Genomic DNA, 25451 nt, shown 5'->3' on the forward strand with positions numbered 1-25451 from the left:
CTCAGTCTATCTAGCTTGTCAAAAAGAGATAAAGCTTGATTTATCAAAAAATGTTTCATTTCCTCCAAGCAAACAAAACCAGTAGGAGCTACAGGGCTCCGTACGCTAATGGGTAAATGCATAATAAGCAGCAATTGCTGGTAAGCCAACAAATTCCAATTAGAAAAAAGACAAACATTTTAACTTGTGATTAACCACTGGGACAAATGACTGAGGAAAGTGATAAGTTGTCAGACTTTTAATGTTATCTAATCAAAATTTACTGGAGATGTTCCAGAACAGTTTTATTCAAAAGGCAAATCACTGGACAGAGCGCAGTGGGATCCAGAATGAATGTACAGGCTGGCATTATACAAGTGGTCACATATGAAGAGCTGACGGTTCTTTCTGGCATTAAATCCTATTAATTTATGGGTAGTTTTGATTATGTAAGCGGGCAGGGAAAAAAGTTTAAATTAAAGAGTAGCTTAACATTCATGTGTTCTCTCAGCTGCTCAGCTGCCTGGGAAAATTCAAAGTATCCTGTGCTGTTGATGCTGATTGTGGAGGAAGAGAAACTCAGGACAAAATAAACCCCCAGTCAAATTCATTCTGCTGTTGCAGTTCATATGCATTCTTTCAAGTCAATATTTGTTCACTTACCAGCAGTTGGTGCCTGTTATGCATTTTACCATTAGATTACAGTGCCCTTTAGTTCCTACTATTTTTGTTTCCTTGGTAGAAATTTTAGGTTTTGTGTGGATTGTATACTGCACTTGTTCTCTTACTTGTGACATAAATATTGGCCCCTGTGACTGAAGAAAACAGTGAGTTTCCAGAAGGATGCAGTGACATTTTTCTATGGTATCATTAATTAGAATATTACTTTGTACTTAAAGTGATATAATTCATCTGACAGCCCATGCAAAATAAATAAATAAAAAAACCCACTACAGAAGAAAACAAGAAGTCTGTAGCTTGGGTAATTAACATTTTTACCAGTTACCAGCAGTTTTTTCTAGAAAGGAACTCAGTGGTGAATATTTGTTTAAATTTTAACAGAGAATATATGGGCATTGATATTTTCTGGTTCTTTCAGAACACAACCAGCATGCTATACTTCTATCCCTTCGTGCAGTGAACATCTTAATGTCCTCGTACATGGCAATTTAGAATATGGTCATGTCTGAAAACTCATTGGCCTTGTCACACCTATTTGTGCCTTTTCTACTGAGTCCAAATGTATCTGAAATAACGTATTCCACTTTTGTCACGGCTGTGGTGTTGCCTGTGAAGTGTGAAGCAGAAATATGCTGGTACCACAAATATCCAACGTCACATCACTGCTTTTTATAGTTCATATCCTGAGGACATATGAATAATAAAATGCTCTTTAAAATTCTGGCAATACATCTGTATTTACATTCAGAACTATGATTAGGCTTTAATGAAGTCAATGGGAGATTAGCTATTGACTGAAATTTAGCCAAACATCTAACTCTACGGAAAGATCCTTGAAAGTGCAGAATACTCATGCTTGATCCCCACAGGCACATGCACACTAGCTTAACTTTAAGAACTTGAATTATATAGGACCCTACACTTACAGGACACAGTTTCTGGAGATTGCTCACATCACGGCAGTGTCCAGTGCCTTACAAGGTTAGGCACAATGTTCTTACCTCACATTAAAGACAGGCTTTCTACCAATTAAGCTAACATTTATAAGCCTTGTAAAGGTCTGTGTCGTGGGTCAGGCTAAGGGGAAACCAAACAGCCTTAGAACTGTGCGTATCAGAAGATTCTGAAAACTGATTAGTGGGTTGACTAGAGGCTGCAGCCCGATGGAGAAAAAGGACAGGATTTTGGATGTGCTGCTTTGAAGAGACAGGTAAAAGTTAGTTTCCTCTGTCTTTCTTAAATTAAAGTGGAGTGCTGAGATAACTGGTTAGCTTGGCAATTCTTTATAATATTGTAAATGGAAGATCCAGGTAAGTACGCAGCTAACTGAATGCTGAAACTTCATCGTATTTGCCTACGTAAGAATTAGGATTTATTTTTAAATATTTTGTTTGGTTTGCTTTTATTACCCATTTGCTGGGTAACACATGTAACTGGGTTACACTAGGGTAAATGTCACCTGGATTTTTTTTCCTCTCTCATTTTTTAATGAATACTTTTAAAGGACTGATTTGTATGTGCTTAAATTCACAAGCTCAGAAAGCTCTTTTATTATAATACATGCAGGAAAATAACACACAGAGCACAAAAAGAAAAGAACTATTTCTGTGTCTCCATCACACAAAAATTTCTTTTGTAAAAGGCTACTGGCTTTTTGGTGTTGCCAGCCTCCTTACAACTAGTGCAAACTACAAAGATTCATAACTTCCAAAGAAGCTATCTTAAATTGTCTAGCCTAAAAAATGCTAACTTAAATTACAGAATACATGATATTTTGTGAATCAGGTTTTTATTTTTTTTTTGAATTACAAATTACAGCTCATATTCAGAATAAGCACTATGTATGCTTCATTGCTCAGTAGAAAGTTGCATTGTGTACCCAGCAGAACACAGAAAGTGACTAAATGGAAGCTGCCACAAAACAGCACTGGGCTGCCTTGTTCTGAGAAGAAATTTGTTGAAATGAAGAGATTCTTGTAGAATCATTTGATTTCACTGAATCAGCACCTTCCAAAGGAGAAAACATCCTATAGGAATCTTCTAACTCGCTCTGCCTTTAACTCTGGGTCTCATCATGCCACCCCCTAAAAATCACAGCCTGTACCTTTCCATACCAAGTTCTCTTTGGTACAGTCCAGGCCTTTCCTGCAGCCTCCCTTCCCAGGCCTGTATTTCAGAATCTGTATTAACACCTAGGACAGTTTCTAAAAAGCTCGGTTGACTGTCTATTGTTTTCAGAAGGTGTTGCCTTCTGGAAAAGCATGCACTTATTGCCAAGTCTTTCTTCTTTAGTACTGTTCTTTTCATGTTTTTACCATAAGCCACGTTATTTTGGTGGTTTGAACAACCAGATGTAAGCATCTCTGAACCACACAGAATTTATGATCGTGCACTCAGTCACTGAGAAGCCCATTTTCTTTAGACTGAAAAAAAAAATCTGTCTGGGCTGACCTGCAAGCTTCGTTTTCAGACGGGCAAAGAATTTGAAAAAGACTTTATAGTCATTAATATTAGATCATAATTAGCTTTTTATTTTTGTAAGTTATTTTAATCTAAAAATAGAAATCACTTTCAACCTGATTCCATTGATTTCAATGGAAGATTTGCCAGTGATTTCTGTAGGAAGAGGTTTTGGGCATAATTATTATACAATTTCAATGCAAATGTACATGCACACGAAGAAAATGTACATGTATAGGAGGAAAGAGGGTTATGAAACAAGGGAGCTGAGGGAAAGCCTGTACATCTTACTAATAGAAACAAAATTTCATCAGTATGCCTTACTTTTATGTAGAAAGATTTCAGGAATACATTCTAAAAATGTAAGTCTTTTAATAAAGAGTTCCTTCACAGTGATGTACATTTGAATTCCAGTCTCAGGAAAACTTGGCTTTTTGCTGCTACTAATTATCTTTGTGGTGACAAAGGCCATTGTTATTTAGAATAAAGGGAAAAGGATGTTCTCCATACTGTAATCAGGAGCACCAATAGTCAAAGGCATACATTTTAATGAACAAGAGGGTGGGGATGATGCACACCTGCAAGCACAGATGTTTTACCCTTAATTTCTGCAACTTTGATTTTATTCAGTGTGTTTAAGTTCTGCATGCATCAAGGAGTTCTGCTTCACTGCTAATTAGGAATAGATCCAGGAGGCAAGAGGGATCCAGATATGTTTCACAGTTACATGAAAAAACAAACAAACAAAAGGTGATGTTTTACCTTAATCCTAACTCACCTCAAAATGGTAGTTGGCTACAGCTCAACTGTAGAGATAGGTGATTCATTCATGTATTTATTATGAAAAAAGAAAAAGTGCTTTGTACAATTAAAAATAAATTATTTCAACATTAAAATATGTTTATTCAGGGGCACTGTTAGTAAGAGCCAAAGAGGGAAACATGCTGGTGGTTCTTATTTTACGTGTTACCTCACTGATCACACTAACTGGCAGAGATTCTGGATCAACTCTTCCCCTGAGAAGATGGGAATACCATTTTGTGAAGCACTACTGTCAAATGTTGCACTGCTGTATTTTGCAAGAACTTTTTATGTGTTCATTGTTCCAAGTGGTGGGTTGACCCTGGCCAGCAGCCAGCCCCCCACACAGTCGCTCACTCCTTCCCGCTCTGTACCAATGGGATGAGGAGAGAAAATAGGAAGAACAAGAGTGAGAAAACTTGTGTATCAAGATAAAGACAGCTTCATAACTACAGGAAGGGTAAAAAAACCCAAGAGAAACAAAGGAAATTGCTCACCACATCTGACAGGCAGACCTACGCCCAGTCAGTCTCCAAACAACAACCCCCTTGGAAGCCCAAATTCCCCTTCTACCTCAGTTTTTATTGCTGAGCACTTTGTTATATCGTATGGAGTAACCCCCTGGCCGGTTTGTGTCAGCTGTCCTGGTCGTGTACCCATCCAGTGTCTTGCCCATCCTCAGCCTACTCACTGAGGGGGAAAGAGGGAGAAGAACAGGAAAAAGAGAAAGCCTTGGTACTGTGTGAGCACTCTTCAGCAATAGCCAAAACATTGGTGTGTTATGGACACTGTTTTAGCCACAAATCTGAAGCACAGCCACATTCAGACTGCTATAAAGAAAGTGAACTCAATTGCAGTCAGATCCAGTAGAGTCCAGCTCAAGAAATACCATATTTCAGTGACTAAGTCATTCTGCTGTATGAAAGATGTATTTTCTTACCCTCTCATGTTGAAATTGAAGCCATATACCCCACTTCCCTGATGAGTGCTCTAAATGCTGAACTGCTTTTCTTGGACTTCTATGTCTGCAGAGGCGTTGTTGGGTCTGTTATGTCGGCGTACTGAAGCTTTCACAACTGACACATTAGAGATAATGGCATTAGCGTTTCAAACTGTATCTAGTCAAGTACTTAGATGTGTGATATTATTTAACACAGATTTACAGCCCACAGCACTCTCATGGACAGTTCTGAGGTTGGATGCTTTGTGCTTAAGTAGCTCGGATATCTGTGTGACCAACTGTGCTGACAAGTTATAGGGGCATGTTACAGATACATGACAGTTGCTACACTTAAGTTTGAAAGTTTCTTCATTTTTAAGGTATTACAAAGTGTTCTAGAAGGTGTGATTATATGAGAACTTCAACTGTTTTGAAATAGGAAACATATTTTAAGAATGTAGAGTAGAGGGAGAGGTTCAGCTTTGGTACCCCTTGAGCAGAAGTTTCCCAAGATCCAGTTCAACTCAAAATCACATGACTCTTCAAGCATCTTCTTCATGGATCCCCCACATTGTGTAATTGTGTGTGTACACTTAATCCATTTTAAAATCCAGCCTGGTAAGTTCCATAATACCAATAGTTCTCTTGGAATGTTGTTCTAGAATTTCATTCCTTCTGCTATTAAAAGCTGCTTAATGCTTTGCTTTTGGTTCTTGCTTTGGAGGTTTGGGTGGTTTTTTTTTTTTTTGATCTGAGAGGAGATTGAGTCCTTGGATAGCTCACTTTAAGTAACATTTTCCTGTTTTCATGATCTTGATAGCTACTCTTTGAAACATCACCAGTTTTTCAATATCTTGGAGTACTGGATATTACTGCAGAAGCAGTCATAATGCTGTGAAATAGAATTAAGCTAGTGTGATCTCTCTGTTACTAGAGTAGCACACTTATTTACATAACTAAAACCCAATACTATTATTTTTTAGCCACTGCATTACCTTCAGTGCTTATGTGTTACAATCTGCGAGCCAGTAATTGCGTCCTGTGATGGAGTCCAAGATCCTGTATGTGCAGCATTTTTAGTTCCTCAGAGTTTAAATTTATGTGTGTATTTAACTGTGTATTTCTTTGTCTATGCCCAGTTTACTGAATTACCAAGATCACTCTGCATTAGTAACTTGTCTCCCAATCTTTGTATCATTTGCAAATGTTACTGGTAATGCTTTTGTATTTTTATTTTTTTCAGGTCACTGATTAATGTTAACTAGTAAAGTCTGAGAACAGATCCTTATGGGACACAATAAAGAGACACCCATTCAATGAGTGTTCCTTCACTGGAAGTATATGTTGACAACTACCAGGCATATTTTAACCTATTTTATTTATGCAATACTGATTCTTACCATTCTAGGTTCATAGCCAAAATGTCATGCAAAATGAAGGTACGCGTCCTGTGGAAATCTAACGGTATTGCATTGACATTATTACTTTTAACAACCAAGCTTGTAAATCCATTGATAAGAGATATTTTGGATAACTGAATTTGAAATATATAATTTCCACATACACATAATGATTGGCACCTGTTATATTGCCCCACTCCCTTAATTTATTCCCTACTCAAGTTCCATGTCAGCTGCCCAGTTATTTTGTCCAGAATGGATGTCAGGCTGACAGACCTGTGATTACTCAGGTTAATTCACTTGTTCTTTTAAAGTATTGCACAATATGGGCTTTGTTGCAGTCCTCACAACTTCTGAAAGCTATTGAAAATCGTTTCTAGTAGTTCAGAGACCTCATCAGCAACTTCTGTCAGAAGTTACCTGAATACATCCATTTTAAAATACCTGCCTTTTGGAGCTGACACTTGATTTCCTTCTGAGTTGGGAAGGGAAATTACCATTCATCATCACCATCAACACCGTCATCATCTTCTGGTACGTATACATTATCTGTCTCTTCCCCAAAATACCGACCATAAAAATTTATTAAATGTTTCTTCCTGTTCTGCAGAATCTCTTCTAACACCAACCCATGATCATTGTCCTTTATCAGTATCCTTTTCTTTCTTTCTTTCTTTCTTTTCTTTTCTGAAGTTCCCAGCTTCTAATGTTTCTCTGTTATCTTTTGGACTCCCATATCACCAACCGTGGCCAAATGGCATAATTTCCTTTTTTCCCAAGAGGAGGGCCAGTTCAGATCTAAGCAAAGAACATGGCTGGGAGGGCGTACTGGGAGAGGCAGAGGAAGGCATAGCTCTGCTGCCCAGTTTGTCTGTGCTTAGTCTGGCAGGCAGAGCTGGTTGGTGTTGTTAAGGGAAGAGATGACGTATGAGACAGTAGCTGATGCTGCTGGGGGAGTGACAGCTCTGGAGAGTAGCCGTCAGGGCTTCCAGCCTCCACATCTTGGGAACTGCCAGGAGTCACCAACCTGCTGCTCCAGAGGTTTCACCCAGCCCTGAATCTCAGGGCCTCTCCTCCGTTCTGCTCATGCTTTTGACAAACTTTGAGTCAGCTCCAGTGACAGAGCTCCCTGTGTAGCAGATGGCTGTTGCTCTGCGTGTTCAGAAGATGGTAAATCTCTGATGGTGTTGTTCAGAAAGGTTGCCCAGTCAACATTTGGGCCATTTGAGTCATTGTTGTGCCTTTAGCTATGCCTACAGTTGGGTTTTGCATTGAAGAAAGCCATATTTTGTTTCTCAAGGATAGTAAGTACAGCAGATATCTCACAGGAAATATTTATCCCTAATGTAGCATTATGATGGATCTCAACTTTATGAGAAAAGAAAGAAAAATGGTCATTTGTGATTAAATAAAAAATTTTCACAGCACCCCATAGGTAAGAGACAAAATACAGTTCATCCCCCTCTTGTTGTAAATACATACATGAATATACAGAAGTGCTTTGGATGTTTTTCATTGGCATATTGTTTTGCGTTCATTAATCTCTGCTAATATGGATATCCACTTAAAATAAAATGTTATAAATAACATTATAAACAACAAATCCACCCAAATTAAATCATCAAGATGAATATAGCTTGCAGAGATCTCAAGAAATGGTAAGAAAACCAGAAAGCTTTCTGCCTTTGACTTTCTTTAGATTGGCTAGAGTGCAGGCACCATGTCAGAAGAGCAGCAGCGCTTGTGAGAGAGCATTTATCAAGTTCTAACAAGAGGATGAAGGAAAATTGAAATGCTATTACAATCTTATTCTTCGTTAAGAGTGAAGTATTCAATTTTGCACTAATTCGTTTTGACAGATGATATTCTGACAGAGTTGACACTTATAACAAAATGTAACTAAAGTGGATACAATTCAGGAAGTGATGTTTTAAAAGATTTTTTTTTCCCTAGGACTATGATGTCAGTGAAATAGATAATTCAGATTTGGATTTTTTTTTTCTTAAATCTGTTTATCTTTGACCATCAATAGTTTTTGTTATAGGCAGATATCTTTTTACAAAAATAGCAAACCCATTAGCTTTTTGGATTGTAAGCAAAATGAAGTAATTAATCTGATTAACATTGCCAAGGAAAACTGTAGCATCTAACCTCTTTTCCCAGGCAATGCGTGAGGTGATATTTTGAAGTATGACTTTGTTAACAGCCTTTTCTGTTTCAAGTTGGATTTTTTCATTGGGAATGCAAACATTATTTTATTATAACTGTTGATGATATTTAATAGAAGATGGAGTGCTACGGGGGGAACTCTTGCAAGTTACTTGTAAGACTTGAGTTATGCTGTCTTTGGGATGCAGGGTTGAAAGCAAGTCTGGCAGTCGTGTTCCAACAAGGTATTTCAGAGGTATTTCAGCAACGTATTTCAGATATAATTATTAGTCATGGTGTTTGTTTGCTGACTCTTAAGATAGATGCTAATCTGCAGCTGAGAAGTGCCAAGCTGTTCCCGAGCTTTTCTTTAGGTGTTATGATGAGGCTTCTCTAACACTTACTGAGTGAAAGTGATTCCAAGGAAAGCATCAACCACTACTACTTTTAGCAAGCAGTACAGGGCGAAAAGCAGCAAAGCCACTGCACTAGTTAAGAGGCCAATGCCTCCATCAAGAGAGGTGATTCTCCCTGGGCAGGTGTGTTAGCAGTATGCCACCAAACATGGTCCCAGTGCCATGGAGAACTTGGCTACTCAGTTGTCTTTCTGAGTGTGGATTTTTGCCCACACTGAATGACTGAATAATCTTAGGGAGCAGGGAACAGACAGGACAAAAAGAATCATCAGATGCAGTTTCTTTTGTTACAGACCGCTATGCAATAAATTATTTCAGAAGGTTCCTATATATTAATTCAGTAAATAAACAGTTTGCCTGTTTTTCCTTTTTTTTTTTTGAAATAATTGCAGCGAGCTGTCAGATGATGTCTTAAAAATACTATCTTTAAATATTATCTTTAAATAAGAAGTTAAATTTACCTCTAGCAGAGTCTAGCGATTTACATTTTTTATCAGATACTGTTTTGTTTGCTTTCTAATCTCTTCATTTTGTTTTTAGCATGTCTTATTGGTTTGATATGCCCTCTTTGTAAGCTAAAGAAGATGCAATAAGAGAGTTTGGAAATATTGCCATTCTATATTGTAAGAATTCTCAGAGGCATTGTATAAGCCTGCAACCCTCATTTTTTTCAGCAATCATCTGATTGAGGCTCTATTTTTTAAAAATAAAATCAATAGAAATTCCGTCAAGATAATTTCAGTCTGTTTTTAAACGTGCATAATTTAATAGTTCTATCTTAAGTTAGCAAGAGCTTGGAATTTCTCAAAAAACACTGACCTAAGATTAGGGCAGGCAAACTATTTAGCTAAAAATGGAAATCCTTATGCAAAAATACTATACCAATAATCATCAGTCAAAATAAAGCCTTTTCAGGGGTCAGAAAAAAGAATGCAATGATTTACCTTTCACTTCAACTGACCTTTAGCAAACTTTGAAAGCTTCTTGTAGGGCCATTTATTTTTTCTGATTCCTTGGTAATCTTGCCGTGGCTGTTCCATAAGGTGTGCTTGACGGTCCTCCAGAGTTCAGTAATAATTTCTGTTCATTTTATACCACTTTTAGATTTTCAAACTCCATACACAGAGGTTCTTTTAAACCAATTTATCTCAGAAGAGATAATCAGTTTATCATCTCCTCTCTCAAAAGCCCATAAGCATACCTTGTCAGCTATGCACTTTTGCTTTTAAACGTGGCCCCTCTGTACAGTTGTAACTATCCTGGCAACACAATCTTCTTGCCTCTGTGTGGACAGTGAGCACCTGAAGAATATATAGAGGAATGTTGGAAACAGGAAAGGCAAAAGTTGGAAGGCAAATGTTGCTGATATTTATTAAATCTCCAAATGTACACAACTTTAATCCCTTGGCCTTTCTTTGCATCAAGTTGCAATGGCATTTTTAAAAATGTCAAAAATATAAGCCCTACAGGCCTTTTTTTTTTGCACTTGCTAGCATATGTAGCTTCCGATTCAATCAGTGAAATCCGCATCCTCAAAACAGTAGATTTTGGCCCTCACTGTGTAATTCAGCGTACTTTCCAACAGCATATAAATAGTCAAGTTATTAAAGCTGAAAATTGAGGTCTGCCTAAAGTGTCTCATTCTCATAATATGTTAATATGCATAACCATATGCTTTTCTGATTATATTAAAACCTGGACAGATGTATATGGTAAGACTGTAGTTCCTTTGAATACACATAGCAATGTGGGAGAGGCTTTTAAGGCCAAAACTAATCTTAGACACAAAATCTCATGCACATAAAATAAAAAAACCTAACTGTTGTTATGACGGAAGGAGGACCACAGAAAAGTCTAACAAATTCCAAAAGATGTATATGTTCATGGAAATTCTGTCCATGATTTTGAGGTTCTTTTTTGCCAAAGACTTTGTGGGAATGAGGTTGCTCACAGTTGTGCCAGTAATTCCTGTCATCAGGCTGACATTTCAAGAGCAGCCTTCTGCATTTGTACTCACCCTCTCAGATGCATCAAAACCGCAACTAACCCCCTGTTGCGTGCGGCTTCAGAGACAGTAGAAGAGAGGCCATCACATTAACAGAATAGACTCAGGGCCAGACTTGAAGGGCACCTTTTGCTCTCTGTCCATATGGGAGAGTAATAGCTTGGAACGAGTTGCTTTGCATTTCTCATGAAGTTGTGCATATTGCATACAGGAAGGAGCTTCTTATCTCCTTATTCCTCTGGGTAAGCATCCTAGAGGGGTTTGAGTTGAATCCATAAAGGGAATACACTGTAATTTGTGACAACAGTTTGTGTATGATTTTATTTATCACTAGCAGTCTTTTCTCCCTACCTACCCTATTCATATTTTGTCTGTGCAGCCAGGAAGTCTTGAGCTGGGTCCTGATGGCACTAAAGGAAACGAGCAGTGGATAATTTCAATATTATCTTCTGAGGCTCCAAACAGTTTCAAAGGAGATAGAGAAAAATTTGCATTCAGACCATATTTTAAGTAAAAACACTGTTCACTATTTATTGAACACATGGCTGGTGAAAAATATAGCCACATTTTTGAAACAGAGAAATCCTGCTGATAATGAAACAGCTAAACACTTTCTGTGCATCTAATTCCCATAGCATGTAAGTGGGATTTGCCCTGAACGTCTCTGCTCTCATGTAGTGCAGACTCACAGGTGCCCTGTTCCAAGCATCTTTGGATTTGTGTCTTTATACAATCATATACTTACAGAAACATCAGTTGTTTAATCCAATCTAATCATAGCATCTGATGGGAGAGGACTCTTCAAAATAGGCTAGGGCAAATCTTGTTTACTAAAAGGTGCCCTGTAGGATCACTGCATCATGATCAACCTCTCAAATAGCCAATAGCATGCAAACTGTACAAACAAACTATTCAGTTGCATGAAAAATAGTGCTAAGAAAGAAAACATTTAAAATGAATAAAAGTGCCACCCAAAGTGGTATGTGACTGGTATATCTTAGTTATGGCTTAAGAAGAATCATTATCTTCTTTCTACAAAAGTATGGGAAGCGTCAAGGTCTTCTATATTCCCTTGGTGAATTCTTGGATCTGTACTAACAGTCATCAGATCTAACTTAAATATCGTACTTACTGTGGAGGAGAGGAGATTATGTGGGACTTGTACAAAGGACTATCAGGTCTTCACTTAAATGCTGGAAATGCTTTGTTGTAGAGAGAAAGAGTTTATGTGAGACCTCAGTATACAGAACTTGCAGTGACCTCTAAATTGCTGATTTTTTTTTCTCCAAGAAGACCCATTCCTCCTCTAAAGCTATGCAACACTTTCTGACCTTTTTATGAGCTTGCTGTCATAAATAGCCTCACTCTTTTATTTTGTTCTTTTAATATTTGGCCAACTTAACACCTATGCTTATTACCAATTTGTGCTTCTGAAGCTTAATGGCAATGCAGAAAAGAGAAAAATAACTTTTCAGCCCATCTGCAAAAAAAAAAGAAAGAAAAAAATAAGAAAGTTGTCCAGTATAATTAGAAACTGAAATTTTGGTTTTTTTTGGATCTCGCATGTGTTTTCTTATCAGCACCAATTCAGTTGATTGTATTTGGGTTAGACAGATACAAGAAGCAGATGATATCTGGCCTGAAAACACTCTATGTGTCTGAAGGATTCAGTATCTTCTCACTGTATGTTGTTTACATCTTGTCACAGAACATTATGTTATTTCATACCGGAGGCGCGTTCATGATGCTAGTTCATACAATGCCGAAATGGAATTTGTAGTGTCTTGTGCTTTTGGATCATACTCCCATGGCACCTGGTCAGGACTTCAGGGACCAATTTTCTAACACTCTCAGTTGCAGAAGTACATCTGTTGAACTGCTGCACTCCCTTTGTCAAAAGTAGATCTTGTTGCTGGAGAGAAATATATGGAGGATTTTAGTCCACAGATCAGACCTACCACACTGGCTGTCACATGATCAAGAGGCATACATGTAGTTATTTATTGATTCACTCAAGGCAGAAACGGATAGCACCCTGAAAAGCCCCATCACTCCTCTACACCCTTGATGGAGACTCTCATTCAACAGCCCTGGCAGGTGGGGGCTGTGCTGTCTCAGCACTGGAGCAACAGCACAGACTGGCTGAGGAGTCACCTGTAATGTTTTCACCAAAAGGAACACATCTGCACAGCTGCAGATGGATTTTTCCTGGCTCCCATAGCTGTGGGATCAGATCCAGCTGTGTCAGCGCTGCCCTTGGGCTGCTGTGGAGGCCGAAGGCCTTGCTTCCACACTGCCAGCAAAGTACCAAAGCTGAGGCTGGTAGGCCACCCAAATCTGCCTCACAGTTCGCTGTCTCACAGCTTGCTTTGGCAGCAGTTAATTGCAATGTTCCTGGAGAGCTTGTATGCAGCAAGGTGTACCGGCATAGCTGTCTTGCCCTCAGTAGCTGCTCGCTGTATTTGGATGTGCTCGATATATGCATGGCCTCAGCCTCTCTCCTCCCATTTCCCACCTGCCACCCCAGGTCACTCACCTCCCTGTACCCTCCCTCTCCCCCATTTCCCTCTTGACCTGAGTTCCCATGTCAATAAACCAGACAGGGCCTGGCAGAGATGCCTCCTCTGCCAGCAGCTACCTCTGGGAGCGAGGGCAGCCCGGCTGCTGGGGTGGCAGCCCCTGTCTTGTGGGGCTCTGCCACCCACCCGCTTCACTGGTGCCTCAATTCTCCAAGTGCTTTGGCCCTCACAGATGCAATTTGGGAAAACATGCGGTGGTAGGAGCAAGCAGGGCTGTCCCTGCCTTCTCTGGTGCTTGCTGGGAGGGGCCTGTGGTTATCTCATAGGCTTTCAGCAAGGGACCATTGCCTTCCCCCAGCACACCTTTCCAGGAGCATTTATTTGAGGGCTGAGCAGCTGAAACCATGCTGGGATGATGTGATTAGGTTCAGATTGTTTAAAGCTGGGGGACAGGAGGCTTCTGGGACCTACTGGATGACTATACAACTTGTGAGCACCTGGGTGCTGTTCTTCAGGAGCTGTCTGCAAGCCACAGGTCTGTGCATATGGAGAAAGCACAGTTTCAATGTGTGGGGAAAAAACCCAATCTTTTTGTCTTTCTCCATTAATTGTCCTTGAATTGTTTCTTAACCTGGCACAGGGTCCTTTTCTCCCTCCAATGAGCTGTTTCACAGGTTTGCACAGCAGTGTTGCATAGGTCTCCCCAAGGACGCATGAGGTGTGAAGAACCACATCAGGAGTGCTGCAAGGGCCTCTCACCACTAAGGTCTCCCCTGTTTGGCCCAGAGAGCGTGGAAGGTGACCTAGGAACGCTCCTGGGCACAGGCACAGGTGCTGGAGGGCTCAGGAGGTCTGAGGTGTTGATGCTGAAGCACAGCCTGGCAAAGCCCTGTGGGCACAGGACTGCCGTGCTTCTCCATCAGTGTGTAACACACTGGTGGATGGAATTTGTCACTCTCAGCTGCTGAGGTCAGATAACAGCTGTGTAATTTCACTATCTTTTCAAAGTTGTCTTTGGTCACTCTTCTTCAAAACCTTTCTTTACCATCTAGGGTGCTGGGGGAAGGAAGGTAGGGATTTCTGATGTGAAAGCGAAAAGTGTGTTAGAGTTAGTACAAGAGTTTCTTGTCAGTTTTGTGACAGATGTGACAGTTTTGTTCTTTTAGGTCTTAGCTAACTCATATCTGTGCTCAGTCTCAGTTTGTGCTTCTGTAGCTTAATGGCATTTCAGAGAAGAGATCAACTGTTCATTTTGCTCATGATTAACAACCAATGTTTTTAAGTGCTCTACAATATCTCATGTTTTCAGGCTTATCACTTTGTCCTACTTGCATCTAGCCAGTGTTTTCTATCTCACAAGTCTGCCCTTCTAAAGTTCACTCATTTGTATTACCTCTGTGGGAGCTATGCAAAGTAAACTAATAATTTGTTCTTTCCTTGTGGTAATCCAGCTTTTACATTCATTTCCTGTACTAGCTCTGCCTGGATTCTCAGCATTAAGTCACCTTTTCATCTGCAGATACTACAGTAGCCTGCAGGGAAAGGTATTTCAAATGTTTCACCAATCAGCACTAGATATCCCTTTTGACGTTGTGTAATTCAAATGTTTTATATTGTGTTAATCCTTGAGGTTATGAACTCAATTGAAAACGGTGGCATGATATCTCACCTGGACTTCATCGTTAGGAGAACCATTCAAAATGAGGATTTGATATTATTTTTTTAAAAATTTATTTCTGTTAGTTTCAAATCCTACAAACATTTGTGCTATGTATTTAACTTCTCTGCTGTAAGTCTTTTAAAGCATCAATGTGAGTATGCAAGTCACCATCTGTGACAGTGTTTGCAGAACTGGGACTTCAGCTTAGGGGTGATTGGAAATATTTTGACTAAATGGTTTTTGGAGGGGGGTGTTACTAAAAAATGTTTATAAAATTAAATGAAATCTTTTTTAAAGTGTTGATTCTGTAAAAATGAAACATTTCTGTTTAGATACCTTTTATTTTTGCTTACATGTTCCAGTTTTCTTTTCCTAGGCCTTGTTCTTAAAATGTTAAAAATATGTTTTTCTTCTTATCTCTAGCTTTCAGACTCAGCATCTAAACCTTCCTGGCTTGCTTGCTTTCTTCTTGTATCAATCCAAGAGGCAGAATTGTTTGATACGTTATTCCAGGTTTCTTCCAGCTGTGCAAATATAATCAATTGCAGATGATTGGTTGCAATAATCAAAATCAAAAGTAGGCTGTGAGGGTAGGCAGTTCAGATAATATTAGGAAATTATATTTATTTTCATCAAATTCTTTAATGGACATGTAAGGCAAAGCAGCCACTGTCTGTCTTAAACATGTTTAAATTAAAGCACAATTCTTTATAAAATCACATAATTTTCTTCTGAATAAGATTACAATACCCAGGGATTTGGTAAAGCATACATCAAAAAGTCTATCTTGTAATTTGCAACAAAACCTAGAATTTTATTCCATTTAGATGAATAATTTCTCTGGTGATGGGTAAGCCATGATTAGGTATAGTTTTTTAGACAGAAAACTAAGATTTATTGCTTAGATGTTATTCCAAACCTGATATAGTTAATATCTATTGCTGTGGCTCACATAAACAGAAAGTTTTGGTGTCTAAAAATCATAATGCCCTAAAATTGCCCTAAAAGCCATGAACATTCAGCTCTGGGGTTATAGTTCAGGTCAGTCGCTTTCTGGATATTTATTTCAAAGATGCATGTTAACGGACAGTAAGGAATATAATTTGATAGTTCATTTGGCCCGCTTAAGAATTAATAAATGTCTGATAGTGTAGCCGCTTAAATCAAGGACTTCAGTAGGAATAGTTCCAAACACTGACTTCTTTTTAATGAGAAAATTAGTAGAAAATACACTTCAAAACGTAATCTTATTTCTAACATACTTTCCTGATACCTCCTAAAGCCATTGATAATGTAGGTTATTGGGAAGTGTTCATAGTCTTGCTGACTCTTTATGGAGTATCTCATTATGTTTGGCCCTCTAAGTACCAGCCCATGAAAACATATAATTTGTGAGTATTAGATAGGACAGGTTAAAAAACAAAAAAAAAACCCAACCAAACAAACAATTTTTAACTCAACATTATGGGGAAAGGTCAGAAACTGTGATCTCTGTGCCTTCAGGTTCAGAAACCAGAAAAACAGTAGAAATATGTTTTTAAACTTCTATTCGATCCATTATGTTCAAACCTCCCTTCACAGTAGAGTACATGTGTGTGTGATTTTTGGTTGCTCATGATTGGCATCAAGGTTTTAAATCTTGTGCTTGAAATGTGAGCTAAACTAAATGCATAATTGCTGAAACATGAGCGGAACTGAGCATATAGTTCATTCCTTCTTTTTGAAATGTCTGCTCATTTAAAGAAAAAAAAAAGAAGAAGAGAATATCGTTCTTCTACTCTGGTGTCCCTCTTGGGTATTCTTTCTATAAATATCTTTGTAGATTATTTTACTAACTATAATATTCAAAGCAAGCTTTGAAAAAACAATAGACATTATTCATGGGAAAGCGTAGAAGTGATTCTTACGTTTACTTTTGCCAATCTCATCAGGAAACAGAAAACATATGTGGCCCACTGTTCAACCAATGTTCATCAGCAGAACTAACCAACAGTTAATGTTAGGCACCACTACATTGTTTTTAATACATTTTGGAGAAAACTGGAAGCTACTTACTTGTTTATGATAAGTCATGAACAGAAAGACTAAGTTTAACAAGTAAATTTGTTGTAAGTACTGTATAGCAGCCAGGGTTGGAGCTGATATTGTTCCATTAGAATATGAATAAATCTCCAAAGCTCCTAGCTGGACACATAATAAGTAAGCACAGGGTGTAGTCTTTGAATACATTTAGGAAAAATATTAGAATAAGACCACATTTTGGCATTTCTCTTATGAGGGAAGTGCAATTTGGCACTAATACACTCATTATTCAGAACTGACTTCACCTGTGCTTGTATTTCTAATAAGAATATCAATTAGTTTTTCAAGATGATGTACCTGCCTCATGCAGGATGAAGTCTTAAATGTAACCACTGTATCCAGTAGCACGGTTTTACTTATGTTTGGGTCTCTACTGAGATAATGAGTCACTGTGGTGAGCTGCTGGCAGAATATGCATACTTTGTAATTAATGACATAAGGTAACATAGCATTTACTAAAATCATGCAGACTTTCTTATCTGATATGTAGATTCATCTCTCTGAAAGCTTGGCTGATGATAGGAATACTGTATTGTTTTATGGCTATAAAACCCATCTAACTCCACTCTTTCATCTTCTGTTTCTATTTTCTCCCTTGTGCTCAGTTTTACTTGACTTCAGCAAATGAAAAGACTAGTCTGGTCTCAGCAACTCACTTTTTGAATTTCCAGAAGGGTCTTAAGTTCTGAAGAAAATAGGCTCTAAGCACAGACGGCAGAGGTCTGTAGTGTACCAAAGATGACTCCATTCATTTAACATCTTTCTGGCTTTTGTCAGGCTAAAGTGCAGTTGCTTTGAAATCTGTGTTGAATGCAGAAAACTTTACTAAAATAGTTTAAAAGAACACAGAGTGTATACACTGCTATTTCGGTTTCTAATAATGAGTTGCCCTCTCCATAATTAAAGGACAATGAGGTCTCCACCCAACACAAAATCTCTCTTGTGCTGTCAAAGAAAAATAACTCGTAGTAAGGATGTGTGATGTTCAACCTGTATTAAACTGTTGTTAGGGGTCAATATTGGAAGAATTTGCTTCTCTCTTCTTTAAAGCCATTATACTTAGAGAAGTTAAAATAGATACTTCAGCAATCTTGGTAAAGCGCTTTCCCCCCCTCATTTATCTGCAAACTAGTTAGAATAAAATAAGAGGTGGAGTTTTCCTTTTTAGCTTTGCAGTTAGACTGGTTTTTTAGGTCTAGTGAAGCTTTTCTTTTGGCATTTTCTCCACTGTTTTGCCTGACTGATATCAGAACTGGAATTCACATCCATGCAGAATTCTTCTTATTGTAAAGTGGACGGTCCATTAAGGCTATGAGAGCACTTCACAAACCCAACTTGCCTGCTTTGAAGTTGTCCCTTAAAAACACCTGAGATGAGATATACTCAGTGAAGAAAGAAAATAATGTCAAGAAAGCTATCTGAACTCTGGAAAGACACTGTGGTAAAGAGCTTTAGGTTGCAAAGTCAACATTAAGTGAAGAGGGTTCACTGAAAAAGGAAATCCAAATCCTATTTGGAATAAGTGATGAGTGGTAAAATGCAGCCCCTCCTGACAGCAGTGTGATTTTAGCCTTGAAAAAGATACTCTCGGGAAACATGGAAGTGTTTGATCTTTGGCCTTTCCACAGTGACAGAGAAGTCTGGCAGAGGAGGGATGGTGTCAGTTCAATGGTTCCAGAAGCCATGTGACAACAGAGCTGCTTTCTATGAGTGTAATATTTATGCTTGGGATGTACCAAAATAACACAGATGGGCAGATCCATTTCTACAACTTTTCATTTTTTATCAGTCTGCTACATTCAGGGAATAAGTGTAGGCTTTAGCTTTTACTTTTAACTCTCCCAATAAAAGGTGTGGACAAATTGATGTAAGTGGTTGAATTATTAGTTTAGAAAGTGACTGCTTGTCATCTGAGACATGTTAGCTGATTATGTATGTGTTCCCAACCTGTTACTAACATACTAGTTTAAATTTGATGTTTGAACTTATTAATTTTAGATTGCAATGGACTAAGAGTATGCACATGATTATTTAATATGGTTTAACTGGTAAGAAACACATTAAAATGTGATAACTCAACCATTTTCTTACTATCTAACTCTATTCAAATATGCCTTTTTTTGCATAGGGAAACACAGGATGTCATAGGAAGGAAAATTGGCACTCTTTTTTTCCTTTTCTTTTTTGCCATCTTTTTTTTTCTGTTCAGTGGTCCAAAACCTTCCAGTCTTCCCAGACTTGTATTTGGCCACTGTACAGTTGCTGTCATAATTAATATTACCACTAGTTTTTACAAATTAGTTATTGCAACATATCAGGAAGTAGCTTAATAATCAGATCATGTCCTTGCTTTCCTCTTCTCAAATAATCTGCCTTTGCAGTAGAGAAGCTTTTGAGAGTTATTCCTTGCTGTTATGTCATGCAGTGCTCTTGTTATCCTCTTATTTTCTCTCTGCCAAAAAAGCAGTTAATTACCTGAGGAAAAGAGATGTTTTATAGTGAATCAATACTGAGCACTGAAACAAATTTCATACTTCCAGCAATGTATCTACAAGCTTGGGAGAGGTGAACAAAAGAATCATAGTGTTGAGAGAGGAAAGAAGGGGACAGGGAATAGTTTCACATTTGTTATTTGTGAAAAGGGGGACCTTCCTGCAATATGACTTGCCTCTGTAGTACCCCGCAGTGAAATTAGATTTTGTGGTTGTGTTATTGGTGCACTTCCTTTGCTGTGTGTTTGCAGGATATACTTTTTGTTTTGTTTTGGTTTCACCTTTCATCTGCATTGTGGTTATTGCTGCTGTTTAGAGGAAAAATGCAGCAAATAAGCCCCTAATGGTAAGGAATAGGTGACCTCACCTGAAGGTATTGCTCATTGCCCAGGTAGCTGAAGTATCTCTTGCTCCCTGCCTTTTGTTACTTAAGTACATTGGAACATTCTTCCAAGCACAGTCCTCTGCTGTGGGGTTTTGTTATTGTTTTTGTAGGTTTGTCTCTAAAGGGGTCTCTAAAAAAGTAGTTGATATTTCCTATTGACACTGAAAGCACAGTGAGAGAATAGTCTCAGTCTTCCCCTTCAGCATTATAGTTTTCCTTCTCTTTAAGACTTTTTTTTTTTTTAAACAGGTGCTAGCCTGCATTTCAAGGGGATGTTCTCTGCAGCACAAATATGAATGGCTCATATTTCCTTATGCTGTCCCACAAATAATTCCTACCCTTGAATGAAACCTGACATTGATTTATGTGGGACACGCTGTTTTGGTTATAAGCCCACTGAAAACACAGCACTTTCTGTCACGTGGCTTGGGAAGACCCACACAGCCACTCTGTGTATCCCTCAAGAAGATTATGTCCAGGATTCTCATAAGCATCTGATTGCTGAGGCTACATTTCCGCTCCATTTCATAAATGAAAAATAAATGGTTGTCTTGACAAAGAGAATGGGCGTAAATTTGCCAAACAGCTATAATAAAAAGAAGAATATAAACCTTTTAGATGGAGCTTATGGGTTCTGCTCCCCACACTGCTCAAGTGTTAATACAAGCAAATAGTGTTACTTGCAGTGTAGCTGTAGCAGAAATTTAATACTTACTGTCTCACAGGAGCAATTTGGGAGGCTAAAGTTTTTGCACTTTCTTCTTTTGTCTGTCTTCTGTTGATCAAGATAACATTTTTTAATTTTTACTACAGCTTCTTAATGTTTTTGTTATGAAATTTAATGTGTGTAATGAAACGGGTGTGAATAATTTCCACTACATGTAGTTCTCACCAGCATCTTCAGATATGTGGATCCCTCTCAGGAATGGCTTTATCTATGATTTTTACAGTGGTGAAGCAAAGCTGCCTCTGGCACTGAGAGAAGGGTGTCGTGAAAATCCTGTCAGTAAAATTGCAGCCATGATAGGGTTAGAATTTACCTTTACACTATTTTACAGAGTCTGCTTGGAGCACATAAGGAAAATATCTGGTTCTCTGAGTAGGGTACAAGTTGAACAGAGCTAAAAAAAAAAAAAAGAAAAAAACATTAAAAATTAACAAGGTATTGTGGGGCTTGAAGTGTGTTACTGGCTCACCTAGTTTTGGGTACAGGTCAGAATGAAAATCAGTTGTTTGTAGCCTCACAATAATAAATACTTTGGCTTTTCACAGCTGATTCTGATAACAAAAGACAGTTGGAGATAAGATTGGAAATTTTCTTCAATGGCTCTTTCAAAGGAAAATTGTTCTTCAGCCCGTGGCCCTGTTGTAACTCTTCACTGACTACCATCTCTTGCAGATTTCTTTCACTACGTGTTTCCTCTCTCAGGTGTTGCATGCATGTAGATTGAAATGGATGTATGCAGCAAGCTGGTACAGATGGGATATGTTCTTGGCTGTTGCGCAGAATTAATTAGTGTTTTCTATCCCATATATGCCCTTACATTGTGCTTACCCTGGTAGCTGAGTGCATTGAACAATGTATCTAACATCTGTTACATGTTCGCTTTCTCCCTGATCCTTTCCCCTGGAGGGGGAAGGTGTGCAGCACGCTGGCTTGCTTTGGGAGCAGGGAGAGCAGACTTTGAGAGGACCTCCTGGGTCATCAAGTCTCGTGGCTGGCTGTTGGAGACATCTGTGTTATACAACGCTCTTGTGAGCTAAGCAAGCGCTAGTCTAACATCGGATTTCTGTCTCTGTGCTGCTATTGGAAAGCAGTTGCACTAATTATTTCACATATAAAACGTTTCATTTTTAGCTTCAGATTATTTCTGCCTATTTTATGCCTATTTGATCTTGTGTCAGTGTTGTTCTTGATCTTAATTAGCTTTTTCCCTTCTGGGCTCCTTATCACCCTCATTGAATTTATAGGCAACAATCTGACTTCAGCCTGTATTTTGATGGGCTGCTGTACTGTTGGTACAGGTGTGACTATGTTTGAGGTAACTGTTATCCCATCAAAATTAAAGCTGGAAAAAATCATTCCAAGTGGATTTAATTTTTCATTTGTTGGAATCATTAACCTGAATTATGCAGCAGAGTTTATGCGGTACTGCTGTATGAGAAAATCCCATCCTAGCTTAATATTTAGGTAGAAGCCCACTACATTTATTTTCTAATATGCATTGCCTAAACATCTAAGAAGATTCAGTTTAGTACCCTGGGTTGCCTTAGGTAAGACTTTAAGAATAGTCCTACTGGTTTCAAATGAGTCTGTGTTGCAGAAGGTTCCGTATGGAATTGGGAAATATATCGTAATTTCCTTCCAAAGCATAGGGTGCTTGCTAATGGCAAGTCAGCAATGAGGCTGTCCTGCTTCAGTCTGGGGCTTGAGGCGAGGCATAAAAGCAGTACAGCTCAAACTGCCTGACCTCAGGTCCTGGGGTAAATCCCTTGGTGACTGCAGGTTATCACCTATAAATATATGGAAATGTCTCCACCTGTGTCCTTCTCAGTTTATGACAAGCCCTATATGAGGCCATATCACTTACTCAAGTGTATGGTCATGGGATGGGGCTGCAGTGCTGAGCCCACAGTGGGGGCTGTTTAGTGGTGTGTTCCTGCTAGGCACAGCTCTTCCTCTCCTCTCCCCTCCCCGCAGCCATGCAGGGCTACAGCATCGCTCCTGCTCTGGCGTATGTCTGGCTCACAGACAAAAAAGCAGACTGACCTGCTTGCTGTATCTGGTGCTGAGTCACAGATTCAAAAAGAGGCCATTCTGCTGCACTGTAAATTTGTGAGAAAGTAGGGCAGGGCAGTGCAGTGCAAAAGGCTGTGGGACTTGAGTTTTGTGTTTGACACTAGATCTGGCAGGCTGTATCCTAGTATGACTACGAATGTCACAGTGTGTCTGATCTATGGCAAACGATCCATGTTTCTGGAAAAATGTGTGTGTTTTTGTTGGATTTATAAAGAATGCCTGAACTGCCTCTTGCTGAATTTTCTCTCTGGTGGCTACACCTTTTGAGTTGATGTGATTTATTTTATTTTATTTTATTTTTTGTAGAGGAAGTTAAGTTGATTCAGAAGTCTTCCTCATTGCAATTTGCTATTTCAAAATATCACTGCAAAGGGAGAAGATGGATCTCTTCAGTCACCCCTGGCTTGAAAAGGTCTGGGTCTAGAAGTGATCAACATATCTGATGTTACTCCCTCAATAAATTAAGCAAACGTTAGGAATCTGGATAGCTTAAAATTCATGCTTCTCTCTTTGAACCATTTCTTGTTGCTGTTAATAGACAATTTTTTGTAATCCATCTGCTCCTCTTGTGTGATTGATGTTCATCACAAATCCTGTGCTCATGGCAGGCATAAAATATGCAAACAAAACTTGAGATTTCACCTGTCTCCATAGCTGAAGGCAGTCTGAGTTTTGTAAAGCTGTTGATTTGCCTTCCAAAATCTATAAATAGAAAAAGAAGGGAACTTGAGAATCAGCTTTGATATTGTCTCAACTACAAAGTTAAAATATTTTTATATTCAGAAGAGATTTCCAAAGTTCTTACAGACAGAAAGTTCTCTATTCCAAGAGAAACATCAAGCCTAAATTTTAACTTTTACAGGCATTGGTCAGTCAGATTAGCAGTGAGTTGCTTTCAAAATGCTGCCAGATCGGTACATTTTAAGTTCACATCCATCTTTCATTCACTTTTATGAGCGGGAACTGTATGGAGTACGGAACAGCTTGGAATGAAATCCTTTTTTCTCTGTACTGTGACTGTTTTTCTGGATTAGCAGAACTGTGATTTTTGCTGTAGAAATGTTAATAAAACTTTATCCTTGATGTCTGATCTGTCCTTGTCCCCTTTTCTACATATCCATCCCGTGTTTGCCTTTAATATCCACTAGTAAATCAATGTAAGAAAAGAAACTTGCAGTCTCTAGGTCAGTTAAGACCTACTGATATGTGGATATCTTGTTGCTCCAGCACACTCTGAGCATGTTCACTTTAGTGGACCTCCCTTGCTCTTTCTTTTGCTAATGCAAATTGAGCTTTTTTTGAGGAAAACTATCCCTTTCCCATCACAGCTGCTCCTTAATTTGTTAAATGCAAGTTATATTATCAACTTTTTTTTTTTTTAAACAGGAAATTATGGGGAAAGTGGAATGGAAGCCTTCAAAGAGCTGGCTGCCCAAGAGGGTCTCTGCATTGCTCACTCTGACAAGATCTACAGCAACGCTGGGGAAAAGAGCTTTGATCGCCTGCTCCGCAAGCTGCGAGAAAGACTACCCAAGGCTAGAGTGGTGGTTTGCTTCTGTGAGGGAATGACAGTGAGGGGGATCCTCATTGCCATGAGGCGCCTGGGAGTACTTGGGGAGTTCCTGCTAATTGGAAGGTAAGGCTCTGAGTGTGATTCTTCTCTACCTGTCCTCTCCCTCCATACTGCAGGCAGGCCTTTCATTTTAGAACTGTGCAACTCAGGCTTCCAGTAATTTCCATATTTACTTGTCTAATGAATGAAAACAAGTGGCAAGACAGTAGACCCTGTCTCAGGAAGAGCATATGTACGGCATCGTGGTACTAACTTCTGCTGAAGTAAATGTTAATCACTAACTGTTTTATAAGGATATATGACGTTAGTGTTTTTGTGCTTTTGCACACTCCAGGGGAATGTTTCATAAGCAGATTTTAGAATAAAGAAGGGAGTGAAGAATTCTGGTTTCAGAATGTGATCTGGAAGTGACACATGACAAAATTTTATGTGTATCACTAAGGATTTATCTTGATAATTTGAAGCTCCAAAATATTGAATACTTTGATTACTTGAACTTTTTTCCCTGTCTTATGACTACAACCTGGCATTCTCAGTTGTAAATTTTGTTCTGATATTTGCTGTTGAAAGCCGGAGCACTGATATTACACGGATTTATTTGTTTTTTAAAACATCAAACTTGCTGATGGCCAAGTCAGTATGTATATGTGTTTTTTATATTACCAGAGTAACAGTGCAGGCATGTGTATTGGATAGGCAAAGACTGTCTTTATCAAAATGAGAATGTTTGCTTTTTTCTTCTAGAGTTTATCTTTGTAGCTATTCACTGAAATATGGTCATTTTAGTATTATCACACATAATCTGTCCACATTTCCATTTTTGTGATAGTTCTTATTTTGAGGCTTCTTTGACTTTCACCTTGATTTTTGCAATGTCTTTATGTCTGATTTTCTGTTTTGATAAATCTTGTTCAAACGATGAGGACTGGCATTTTCTGTCTTCTCTGTTAGACTGATAATATCCTTTTTAATCCTTCCGTTTTCTCTTTGTTTTTTCTGATCTATTGTTTAAACACCATTCCTTCAAGGCCTTTGACAGTTGTCTCCATACCTACTTAGCTTCTGTTGCCTTCTTATTCTGTTGTCATTCTGATCTATCAGACTGTTGTC

At 38.6% G+C, this 25451-nt stretch overlaps 1 protein-coding gene across 3 annotated transcripts in view; it reads left to right on the top strand.

The window, feature by feature from the left end:
• Positions 1-25451, top strand: part of GRM1 (glutamate receptor, metabotropic 1) — a 192215-nt gene that overhangs the window by 13067 nt on the left and 153697 nt on the right. For all 3 annotated transcript variants that reach the window (XM_009895526.1, XM_009895527.1, XM_009895528.1), the window contains exon 2: positions 24155-24404. In XM_009895526.1, the coding sequence (XP_009893828.1) occupies positions 24155-24404 (250 nt within the window). The remainder of the gene's footprint in view (positions 1-24154; positions 24405-25451) is intronic.

Source organism: Charadrius vociferus, unplaced genomic scaffold, assembly GCF_000708025.1.
Source record: "Charadrius vociferus isolate BGI_N301 unplaced genomic scaffold, ASM70802v2 scaffold142, whole genome shotgun sequence".
Lineage (NCBI taxonomy): Eukaryota > Metazoa > Chordata > Aves > Charadriiformes > Charadriidae > Charadrius > Charadrius vociferus.